The following is a 12790-nucleotide window of genomic DNA, read 5'->3' as shown; positions in this document are numbered from 1 at the left end:
TGAGGCCATATTGCATGATAGCATGAAATATACCTCTGCTGGGACACTGCCTTCATACGCAAGTTTAGCTTCGCAATACAAGGTCTGATCAAAAAGTACCCCGAATTGATCTCGTCAAATTTGCTTGTTTCTCCTGAACAATCGATTTTTTTTTAAAGGAAAAAAGTTGCACGGGTGACTAAACAAGCATGAAAAATTAAGATGCAGTTCAAAGGCAGAAGAGATTTCAGGATTGGGAGATCCAAACGAGTGTTGTGAGACAACTCTTTACTGTTTCCAAAGAAGTCTCCTTTAAATGTTTTGTACAGTGGAGACAGCTTAGTGTGTGGTTTCAAACGGGATTACCTAATTCGTGACTATGTTTCAAATTTGTAGGCATTTTACTTCATTGAATGTGTACTATGGCCTTGTGTTTGAGGGCAAAACCCATTTTTACCCCCCCAAATTTGCATCATTGCCATTTACAGTAAAGCCCGAAAATCCCCGGAAATGAACTTGCCAAAGTGTCAATGCAGGCACTGGTAAATGCTAGACACCCCACATTCAGCACAATTTGCTCAGCATCTTGCCATTCATCAGAAATGTGAGATGTGCACTTTATTTATTTTCTGCCCGAAAATTTGATCTTCCGCCCGATGTTATACCAACAGCCTTCTGTTTTCGGGTTAAGCCCAGTAAAACCTGCTTTTACCCTCAATTTACATCAGTGTCACTTTCGGTAAAACCCACAAAGCTACCTTGGCAGAGTGCCATTTCAGCCACCAATATGTGCACTAAAGAGCACTAAGCACTGCACATTCAGTACGGCCGTTCCGCATCTCGCGTTCTTTTTTATTTTCCGATTTATTATATTGCCCGATTTTACCCTTTTTACTGCTCCTGAAATAAAACCCAATTTGTATCCCCCTCCAGAAATCTTTATGTTTAAAAACATAAGCTCAAGAACACAAGGCCTTGGTTATAGCCATATAGCACGATTTTTACCTTATTTTATAGCTACTGAAACAAAACTAAACCTCATTTTTGAAAAACACAAAAAAATGTTCTACTTGTAATGTATCACAATAATTGGTTATCAGATTTATGGTTGTCTTTGCTGATGCAGCATTTGTGGTGCGCGCAATTGCTTTTGTGAAATGTATGTAGTTTCCGTGCCCCATTTTAGATTCATTTAATGGTATCTTCCTTCTCTTTCTTAGAGCAAGGAACCTTTTGTGGACGATTCCTTCCCTCCATTGCTCAAGTCCCTCTATTATAACCCCGATGAGCCTCGAGAGGAGATAGCCGTAAAATGGTTACGGCCACATGAGATTACTTGCGACCCGAAAGAAAGCAAAATTCCATGGACAGTCTTTCGTACACCCATGCCACTCGACATTTCCCAAGGTACTATACACTATATATGGTTGGGCTTTTGCAGCATAGAGCAGGCATACAAAGATAGGATATTGTTCCTTATGCTCTTATTTCTAGGCATTCTAGGAAACTGTTGGCTGCTGAGTGCACTGGCAGTGCTTGCAGAACGGCCAGAGCTCACAGAACAAGTCATGGTTACGCGGGCAATGTGTCCCCAGGGGGTGTATCAGGTTCGGCTCTGTAAGGACGGGCAGTGGACCACTGTCTTGTTGGACGACCTCTTGCCGTGTGATGCAAAGGGCTGCCTCGTCTATTCACAGGCAAGGAACTGCATATTGTCCCATCAGTAAAAACCCACGGGTAACAATATCTCATATAATGATATCCCTCGTAAAACGATGGTTTATGATTTTACAGGCAAAATATGCATTGTTTCTATGGGGAGAAGACCCTCATACAGTGATGGAGACCACGGTTCCGAGTACAGTGAAACCTTGAAACAGTGAGGTTTCACTACGTACTAAGCAGTAGTACGGCTTAACCAAAAACTCAAAATACAAGTCCACGTACCTGTCTAATGGAGGAAAAATGGAACATGTTCGACAAAATGAGGATAGATAGTGCCGTTTATTCACTTTGCAACGAGGTAGTCCGTTATTTTCGCTTTGTACCGAGGCGGCCTTGCAGTAATGATCACGGCTTTAAATCCACCAGCATTACGGGCGAGCTGTTCAAGAAGTCCCCGTTTTCTGGCAAACTGATCAGTGGTATGGATGATGCCCAGTTTCTCCTTCGTGTTCAAGACACGGTGGCTTGGCGCTGTCCCACAAGCCAACACAAGTGACAAAGAAGTGAGAAACGAAACTCTAGGAGGTGGAGGAGGTTCAGTGCCTACTTGCCCTCTCCACTCTGCTGGAGAATGACCTCTCCTCCTCGCAGGAGTGACGTATTGGCATCGCCCAGTCTCTAGAAGAGCCACGTGCTTCCAAATCTTTGTTTCTGGTAGGGGAGGAGCTAGTTTTTTTTGTTCTGCACGGTCTGTTTCAGGACGAAAAGTACTCATTAACCGATATTGAGGCTGCGAGCAGCTACGGCTTAAGCGGGTAGCAAATACATTGGTTTCAATGGGAGTCGTGACGGGGATTCAGCGCAACTACTGCTTAAGCGGAATTACTGCTTAAGCGGGTACGTATTAACGAGGTTTCACTGTACTCGTATAACAATGTTGTACGCTGTCCTGTGCGCGTAACCTCGCGGCGATTTTCGCCGCGATGGGAGACAGTAGAATCACGATGATACGAATCTCACGTAATACAAAAAAATTGTATAATCCAAAATTTGTATCAATAGAATTAAACCAAAATAAAAATTGAGGCAAGAAAATAGACAGCGACTGTTCATTTTACGATACTATCAGTGAAAGAGGTCGCTGGTAATGCTTTTGTGTCTCTGTATTTGGCCAATGTTGCTCAAATTTGCGAGGTGATTCAAAAGGCTCAGCACGTGCTTTCCATCCGCAAGTCGCGCGAAAGTGTTGTAAAGCGAGCTACTCCTAACGCACGCAGGCGTTAGGTGAAGCCGACTTGCGGAATGGTGACGTGTACTGGAACCAGAAGTTGTCCTGATATGTTCCCCGGTTCCCTGGTCGCTGTTCTCTCACGCCAGTGCGATGTCACACACCTGCGTTTTTTTTTAGCATGTGTGTCTTTTTCCTTTGCAACACGCAGGGTGGCGCGCGACTTTTCTGGGGACGCGGTATTTAGGTCAACCCTCGTTTAATGATGTACCCCATTTAACGATGGAATTTGCGATTACCATCAATATCGTTATACGTGGGTTTCGCTGTATCAGAGCAGGGGCAAAAACTCCTGAAACAAAAAATATCCAGTACTAACGTATAATGTAAACTAATCAATTCAATTCACTTTATTGGTTTACCACATTACGTGGTGGGACAGCAAAGCTAAAAGTTACCGGACGTAACATGACTATCAAAACATAAACTAACTTTACCTATCATATTGTCAGATTCTAAATGTTTTTTCAGTTGAAGTAAGTAAAGCTAACAAAAAAAGTCTAACATGTATGTTGTCAGTACGTGTGAGTTCTTGAAGAACACTTCCTCTCTGAATGGTTCCTTCTTTTCCTCCTGTGGTTCCTCGTTTATATTCTTTGATTGTACCTCTTGCTTCTCTACATAAACACTCTTGCAGGCTAAACGCAAGCAGCTGTGGGTGCCGCTGATCGAAAAAGCAGTCGCAAAGTTGCACGGCTGTTACGAAGCATTGGTGTCTGGCCGTTGCATCGAAGGCCTCTCCACATTCACAGGAGCTCCATGTGAGAGCATACCCTTGCAGTGTAAGTTGTTTAGCCTTTTGAAGAGATACAATGAACATTGGGGCTGCTTGTATCACAGCTTCCGCTTCGCCAAATGAAGAAGGAATCGACGAAGATCTCATTTGGGCTCAGCTACTGAGCTCGAGAGCAGCTGGGTGGGTGTCTGAGCATGATTAGAAATATACATTGTTTATTCCCACTTGTTGCGTCGCTTGAATAACCTTATTCAACTGTGTTCCAATCTCCAGTTTCTTGATGGGAGCATCATGTGGGTCAGGAAACATGCAAGTCAATGATCAAGATTATCACACTGTTGGCCTTCGACCACGTCACGCTTACTCTGTACTGGACGTGCAGGACGTCGAAGGTGTCAGGTATGGGCTAGTTGATTGGGATCTGTCACCGGTGTCTCATATGTAAGTTTTGAATGCCTTCTGTGGAGACCAGCACAAAAGCATATGTAGAGCCGGAAGTTTTAGGGCTTAACCCGATTCTTCCCCGAATTGAAGGTTGCCTCTTTAGGGTGAAAACCGGTTTTTACCCTGTGAATTGCCCTCACTGAGACGTCTGTAGGAATGCACACTAACTTGTTCGGCAGCAAAATGCAGTTTACATCACCACTTGTACCAAACCATTACAGTTAGTTTGAGTAACTGAACGCGATTTCTCCCCGAATTTAGCATATTGAAAGTTTTTTCACCTGAATTCGCTTGAATTTAGAGCACCTGTTTATTTACCCGATTGTTACACCCCGAATTTAAAAAAAAAAAAAATTCCCGAAAACTTCAGGCTCTAAGCATATGCTGTGTTGTTTGCATCACACACATGCACCTGGTGGTGCACTTGTATTTCTGCTGGGATCTGTTTACAATTAGATCTTTGTGCGTTTGCATAACATGATTTAACATAAGGCAAATGGCATAGGTTGGTGAGGCTACGGAACCCCTGGGGCCACTACTCCTGGAAAGGTGACTGGTCCGACGGATCTCCTCTCTGGACTCCAGTAATGCGAGAGGCCCTCATGCCTCACGGAGCAGACGACGGTGTCTTCTGGATGTCATTCAATGATGTGCTGAAGTGAGCACGGTTCTTATCACAGCGCAACAAGAAAAAGAACGTACCGAGTGAAAATCATCTTGGGGGTGGTATTACAGGTTCTTTGACTGCATTGACATCTGCAAGGTACGACCGGACTGGAACGAGGTACGACTGCAGGGTGTCCTGCCACCTCATACAGACAAGGACAGCCAGGCAGTCACACTGCTGACTGTCCTGGAAGGGACGGAAGTGGAATTTGGACTGTTCCAAGAGGGACAGAGGTTGGTGCTAATTCTTTGTCTTTTTCTAATTTTGCTTAGAACGTCTCGTTGATTTAAGATGTTATACCAATAGGAGTGCCGAGCGTTCGCGGCGTTGCCAGCTGGACCTTTGCGTGGTGGTGTTTCGTGCTCAAGATCCCGCAGCTGGCCTGGTGGGACCGCTGGTGAAACACTCCAAGCGGCAGGTTCGGAGCTTTGTGGGATGCAATGCTGTTCTTGATCCAGGTTCCTACATGGTTGTCTGTTTGGCTTTCAATCACTGGCACACAAGTGAGTATCAATTACTTATCACTCCCAATAATACTGATTAGAGCTGTGCGAATAGCAAAATTTCCATTGCAAATCGAATCCAAATAACTTCTTCAGGAAGCAAACGGAATTTGAATAATCAGAAAAGCTGTATTTTCTGGTGTTGTGCTCATTTGATGATGTTCTTTTCCAAACTTGTGAGCCTTTTCATGCAGCATAACATATCCTGAGAGAAGGGTCCCTCTGTGTTGCGTATGGTAGACTGCATTAGCGGGATGAACTGCATTGAGAGTTAGTCAACATGATCCATGCAGCTTGCTTTGTGTACATCTCCTCATTTCTATGTTTGCATCATGAATTTGCTGTGCTTTTTTTTAGAAACTGCACATATTTCTATCTGTTACTGAATATAACTCTGAAGGTTGGGAGTACATTTACTGGAACATGCAGCGCCCAGAGTACGCTGTTGACCATGAGGTCACAGAAGTTGTAGACTTTCACCTAACTCTCGAGTGTAATGATGCGAAGCCGACTTGCAGAACGGAGGGGGAACCAATGGTGGTAACATGAAGTGGGCTTCACCTAACGCTTGGATGCGATGAGGCGAAGCCCACTTGCACAATGGCGATAGCGATACCTCGCTTCAATACTATTCGAAAAATATTTGAAAATCTCGAACACTGAAAATAGGTTGCGAATAGCATTCGAATAGCATCAGATATTCAATTCGTATTCGAAATTTAGAATATTCGCACAGCTCTAATATTCTTAGTTTCACATGCATAGTTGACAGAACACATGCTTTCATCATACATTGTACTAAAGTCTTATCTAGCTGCACATGTTTAGATCAAGCTGGCAAAAGAACTGGACAACAAAGAGACAAGGAACCACACAGCGCATGCAAGGACTGGTGTGCGGTTCTTTGTCTCTTTCCTTGTCTCCATCATAGAGTAAAAATAAAAAAAGAACGCTTCTCGCACTTTAGATTGACATAAAGTGCAGAACAGCTGTGCTGAATGTCCAATGCTTAGTGTTTTCCAGTGCTCGTATTAGTGGCTATATTGGCGCTTAGCAAAGTTAATTTTCGGGTTTTTCCGGGTTTTACCCTAAATGATAATGATGCAAGTCGGCGGGGTAAAAATGGGCTTCACACTAAAACACAGGACTCTATAATCATATTTTTGTTCTCATTCTACAGGTCTGAACAAAATAGACCAATACCCCAAGTTCCTCCTCGCCATCCACAGCTCAAAGCGCCTGCTGGTGGAGACCGTGATACCACATGCGAACGTCCTGGCAGACGCCATCATTAACCTGACTGTGGCCAAAGGGAGGAGACATGAGGTACGATTGTGGTCCTTGATTTGAAAAGGTTTGAAACTGTCGTGTTTCTCACAACAGGGCCGAGAAGGCATGACGGCCTACTACTTGACCAAAGGATGGGCCGGCTTAGTCGTAGTGGTTGAAAACAGGCTGCCAGACCGATTTGTACAAGTTATTTGTGACTGTTCAGAGAGCATCAATGTTGTGTCAACACGTGCCACACTTCGCACCGTAGATAGCATTCCACCACTTCACAGGTAAGAATGCATCAGGTTCACTGCTTGGGTCTTTCCTCTACTACCCTACTGGGCACTTCGGAAAATGTTGACGGCTATCAAATGGATGTACTGGGATGCGTACCATCTGTTACGTTAAAGCCATTTAGATGTAATGTACTGGGACTTGCAGTGTTTGTGCTAGAAATTGCCCTCACTGCTTTTGACCTACCTGATGGAACATTTGTGTTTGTCCTTTAAAGGCATGTGCTAACAGAACTGTGTTACATAGTGTCAAGTGCTCCTCCTTATGTTTGAGGTTTTTATGTTTTCTCCAAATCAGGCAAAAAACAGGATTTATATATTAGTAAATGAAAGAGGGTAATGTCTGGTGATATCGAGTGAAAGATTAGGCTTTTGAGCCGAAAAGAAAAACGCAAAGAGAACAACACATGGGATGACAAGAGGCAACGAAGATACGAGGAAGCTACTACTGGACAAAGGAACTCGTTACACTTTAAATTACTTACAAAGCTACCTTGGAAAAGCAACAAGTTACTTTCAAATTACTACTTGCTACATAATACCATGCGTTCTTCAGTTCTTGACCTTTCTATAATGAGTTCAGATCTTCATGTAACAATGATGGGTGCAAGACATAGTTTTATATATATAATAGTTTATAATAGTTTTGAACTCATCTAGCTCCACAGTGCCATCGCAGTCTGCACTCACAATTGAACAAAAGGAACTTTAAACTTGACCACAAGCTACTTTAACAATGTTATGTAAGAAACGAGTTCCTGAAGTTACTGGAACTCAAAAGTAATCAGTTAAGCAGCAACCTTGTTGTAGTAACAAGTGACCCTAACCCTGTTCATCCTTGTCTGTATAAGTGGATGAGTTTGCGCTTCTACGAGATCTGCTCTCAGGTTTCTCCAGGCTTTACCCCGAGTGACAGTGATACAAATGGTGTGTGCGTGTGTGTGTGTGGGGGGGGGAGCTAACTTTAAACATGAGGCTCTATATATTAATGCGTTCCTTTATCGCAGTGACACCTCTTTACCACACCTTTACAACGTTACCATGTTTTTCATCCTCAGACAGGTGATAATAGTACTGACACAGCTAGAAGGCAGTGGCGGCTTCTCCATTGCACACCGACTGACGCACAGAGTTTCATTCACGGGGGGCCTCCACGACTGGGGGCCCTCGGCAACCAATCACGTCCCTCCCATTGATAGGAAGGTGTACGGACTTCACACGCCACGGCCGCTCTGACCCTTTTGGTGCCCGTGGAATAATTTGCTCTACATTCCTGTATGTTTGCTGGATCACCAGATGGTGTGTAATTGTGTAAATTGGGAACTAGTCTATATGAGTGTGTTCTGTTGTGCGACACAATATTTTTACGACTGATCTTTTTTTTTTATCGTGTCCTGGTTAATTCTCATCTACAGTTGTTTCTATTTATAGTTTTCTCCGGATTACGTGTCGTGCGGGAGGTAGTGCAATGGTTTACAACTTTACCAAGCGCATGTTTGACGCGGCGACATTAGAGAGATTTGTTGGGTGGAGTCCCGTTCTCGTGCTCTTCACCCTGTCCTGACATACACTTACCTAGGATGTGCATATGGACTGTTGATGTCACAAGATTGACATGTATTCAGTGAAACATCGTAAAATTAAATCCAAGTTTGAAGCTTAGTGATTACGAACTAATCAGGATGTCAAATTTGCAAAGCCCAGGATGCTGCATCACATAAATGGCTACCATGATGCATATATTGAGCGAGGTCAGATGCAGTAATATATTTTACAGTAGCATTTTACCTGCAGTTTTACATTCGCAGAGGCTGTACAATCAGTGAACGAATTTCCTCTCTAGTCATGGACATTTCACTGGATTTTAATTTGCATACTAGACTAGTCACGCATTGAGTGAGGGCAGTGGTCACTGCTGCAGTGCTGTTGCCAGCAAGTTTTTTGGTTTTCTGATTCTGGAAGTGTGGCACTCTATACATTTCAGCATAGGCCAGACCAGCCAGTTGCGTGTCTCAGTTGGTCGCGGAAAACATTGATTTTAGCAGTGTTAACGGGACTCTACCTCTAGCTGTACCTTGCTTTCTGTTTTTGGCTCTCATCGTTCTACTTATTTACTTTGTACTTTCGTACAAGGCGTCACTATCGCCATAACTAGTCGTGGGGTTGCGAATCGTCATGTGGGAGCACACTTTTGACAGATAGTTCTTTTTATACTATTCTGTTCAGTGGTTATCTCTGCTTACTGGATATACTGAAAACACTATTGTATCCAAATTTCTGCCAAGAATATAATTTTGTGTGTGCATGTGTGTGAAGCGTCTACCAATGTAGGAACATACGTTGCTGAATGGTGCTCAAGAGGGGTATGAGTGTGCTCATTTCTACATACTAAAAACATGTGATGGGCTTGTACCAAACACTTTTGCTGCAAATTTGAACAATCCTAGCTTTTAAGGATAGTGTACACTTGGAATTAAGGTTTTACATGCAGCTGATTGCATAAGGTGAGCGTTTTTGCTTGTGTGTTCCATCTTTCGAATCCTACAAGTGACATGTGACGGACAACTAGTATCTCTCATCGTGAAGTTACGATGTTTACTATTCAAACTCTTGTTGCACAGCGGGGGTCGGTTATAGTCAAGGCAACAGGAGTCACAGGCTGTGTCTGCAGTTTGCTTAAAATAAGGACATGGTACATTCACAAGCCAAATATGAGCACAATAAAATATGGACATGATCGACTACAGCAGGAGATTTAAATAGATGGAAAAAATGGAAAGCAAACATGTATTCGGTGTCTACTTTGAGTAATCCAATGCAGGCAGTTATGGCAGCCAGATCGTGAAGCAATGAAAGCAGGTCATCACAAAGACCACTTTGCTCAATCTTGTAAAGAGTTGTTGTAAAAGGTGTAAAGGGCATTGTTATAAACTGCCAGTAGTGCAGGCAGCTACGCACTTCTGCAACTTCTTATTCCACGCAGCCTTAGCCACTGAGAGCAGTAGGATATGGTCGAAGCATATGAGATGTTAAAAAGAGTGAGGCTCTCCCTTTGTGGTGTCTCCAGGAAGGATTGTAGAGCGTTGAACAATGCAGTCTTGATTGTCACGAAAAGGTGCAGCCCTGTTCCTACAAAAAAGCAGATCCTTTACTTGACTGCCTGCAGGTCTGTGAACGATCTCCGCTGTAGTACCATAAGGGGGGAATGTGGCTTTTAAAATGGTAAAAAAATGACTCAAAGTTCAATTTTTCAAAAGCATTTATATTGCGAAGTTTGTTATCTGAGCTGTCTATTCCCAAAGCAAAGCCACTCCTGCTATTACCCATCTCTCTGTGCCTTTGTTTGAGTAATTCCGCAGTGTTTGGTACCATTATGTTCCCAAATAAGTTATCTAGGGGGAGGAGGATTTGTATTCAGGAACCATAATGTGATTTGTTGTATTCAAGAGAGGGACATAGCCAGATCATTTTGAACCTTCAAAGTGTTCGTTACTCAAGTGTCAAAGTTTTGTGTACCTGCCACTTAAAAAAAAAGTGTGTAGAAAAGAAACAAAAATAGCTTGACCTCGAGCAGTAACCTTAAAGTTGCGTGAAAATCACATTTTCAAAATGACCTCGTGATTATTAACCTCTAAAATCAAGTAGCAGTGATACTTTCTTTTTTTGTTTTGTTTTTCACATTTGTATGAAATTTGAACGAATCTGATGCAATATTTGATATAACCATGTCAAAATACATGTTACTAAGGTTCCATTAAGAAGATGGTGATAAGAAAGCACACTAAATCATAGTCAGTAATGCAAAATTACTTTTGAGTACCAGTGCTGTGTTGAATTGCAAACTTATGAATGCATACTATTTGTTTCAACGACTGAATTGTATCATGCAGTGGTAACATACATATTATCTTCTGTTATGTAAACCATAAGCATTACTGGATCCTTAAAAAATGCATTTTAATGGAGACACTTCTACGTGTTGCAGCGTTCCTATGAATGTCAGTGACTTCTTAATAGACACAGGGGGAATAATCCTAATACATATTTTTAGCTCAACACTTATATACCAGTAGTAGGATGATAAAGCATATGTAGCAATGAGTATTGAGATGATTGCTAGGTTGCCAGTAAAATACCGAGGCACAGACCAAGTTTTGCACCGTTCAAAGATGTAAAAATAGTAGTTTAAAATTGTGGGAAGTACAGACAAACACCTTCTAATGGGCTGTAACGGTTCGGTATGCTATGCGTAGCGATTATTTAGTGCACAGCTGTACAGTATACCACAGAAGTAGCACCTAGTGGAAGCTGGCTGTTTTGAACATTTGAACAATTCACAATTTTGAACATAATTGGAAATGTGTAAAATGTGCGACGAAGCTAAAACAAAACTCCTCCCCGAACCATGTTGCTGACAGCACACAGCACAGTAAAGTTGCGCCTTCAGTTTAGGGAGGCAAGCTGGATGAACTGCATGGCAGAGTATTGTGTTCAGTGGCGTATCTAGGGTGTGGCAGGTGTGGACAGGTGCCATGGGCGCCAGGTGAACAGGGGCGCCATTATGTGGTCGGGTGTGAATGTGCCAGGTCGGGCACTCAACCTGGCACATTCATAAATGATCTAAAGCACCCGCCATTACAGAGGTTGTAGTGTGAAACCTAGTGCGGTCCACACGAAAACGCATCCCCAAGGACATCATGTTAACCATGTTGCCATGGGCGCAGGTAGCTCTAGATACGCCACTGATTGTGTTAGCAATTTCCTGACACGCCTTTCTGATAAGACTAAATAGAGTTTTGGGGAGGGAAGAGATAGTTCAGATAATTCAATGAGTGAATCTCTCATTCATACAAACAATGTGGGGGGAATGATTATGAACAGGGGCGCTGCTAGGAAATTTTTCAGGGAGTGGCAAGATCTCGGACCTGGGCGCCACTGCACAGTTCCACATTATTTAGGATAGGTCGTGTGCTGTTTGTGGGTGACGGAACGAAATAGAGAAGTACAAGAAATACGGCGGGAACCTTCGGAGATGTGCAGCCTCAAGCACGTCGGCAGGGCTCTGGCAAAGTAGTCCGGAAAAAAAAGTCTGAATCGGGGAGGTGCATCTTTGTGGTGTGTGTGTGTGTGTACCAGGTTTTTTTTTTGTTTGTTTGTTTGTTCTAGGATAACAGTCCAGTTTACCCATTTTAAATTGGCATTCCCGTTTCATTCATTCTTTGCCGTACCTCTAAAATGTGCCATAATTGCAGACACAACTGCAGTTCTTCATGGGCAAAATCGTATGGCTGTGCATTCAGTAATTCCTGCGCGCATAGGATACCTGCGTCAGCAGTCCTTTTGTGGGTGCCATTTAGTTGTGTATGCGGCACGCTTTAGCGTTTGGGTTCATGGATGTTCTCATTGTGTGAATGTAGTGACCTGTGATAACCTTTTGTAACTGCTTTTCATGTGCAATGCATTTGTGTGTATGTGTGTGTACATATGAGAATGTCTAATGGGGTGAGGGACATGGAATTTTCTTATACATCAGTGAAATGCGAGTGAATGACAACCTAGTCACAGCAAAAGTGTGCATCTCCCGTTGTACTCAGCATTTTGTAGCAGGTTCGCAACAAAGCGTGTATCTTCTGTTTTGTATTTTTACTGTACTGTTGTCACACTTGCAGGTGTGTTTGGAATACGTAAAATGAGCACGTAATATTTGACCGCTAATACTGTGTTGTTGTACTGTGTTCAGTTCGGTGACAAGTGTGCACAACTTTACATGTGTATGCGAGTCTCAGTATTTATAGTGTACATTGGTGTGTCACAAGTGCTTTACCAAAGATTTTGAGATTGATTTTGGGGGTTGCTTTTGTGCAAAGATGAAAAATGCACATTATTTGTTATATATTTTGAAGATCGACAGTATTGTTTTGAGAATAAAATGGGATGAATGTG

The 12790-nt window shown here is 42.8% G+C and overlaps 1 protein-coding gene across 1 annotated transcript in view; it reads left to right on the top strand.

Moving 5' to 3' along the window:
• The window catches only part of LOC135394580 (calpain-D-like), a 22165-nt gene extending 9375 nt beyond the window's left edge, over positions 1-12790 (top strand). Inside the window, exons 5-15 of the mRNA XM_064625392.1 lie at positions 1200-1386; positions 1474-1676; positions 3570-3714; positions 3773-3848; positions 3942-4067; positions 4618-4770; positions 4848-5012; positions 5086-5282; positions 6463-6608; positions 6666-6844; positions 7906-12790. Of these exons, the coding sequence (XP_064481462.1) occupies positions 1200-1386; positions 1474-1676; positions 3570-3714; positions 3773-3848; positions 3942-4067; positions 4618-4770; positions 4848-5012; positions 5086-5282; positions 6463-6608; positions 6666-6844; positions 7906-8083 (1755 nt within the window). The 3' untranslated portion in view covers positions 8084-12790. The remainder of the gene's footprint in view (positions 1-1199; positions 1387-1473; positions 1677-3569; positions 3715-3772; positions 3849-3941; positions 4068-4617; positions 4771-4847; positions 5013-5085; positions 5283-6462; positions 6609-6665; positions 6845-7905) is intronic.

The sequence above is a fragment of the Ornithodoros turicata genome, chromosome 5 (assembly GCF_037126465.1).
Source record: "Ornithodoros turicata isolate Travis chromosome 5, ASM3712646v1, whole genome shotgun sequence".
NCBI classification, from domain to species: Eukaryota; Metazoa; Arthropoda; class Arachnida; order Ixodida; family Argasidae; genus Ornithodoros; species Ornithodoros turicata.
The sequence above is the reverse complement of the archived record's forward strand: the minus strand, read 5'-3'. Positions and strand labels throughout refer to the sequence as shown.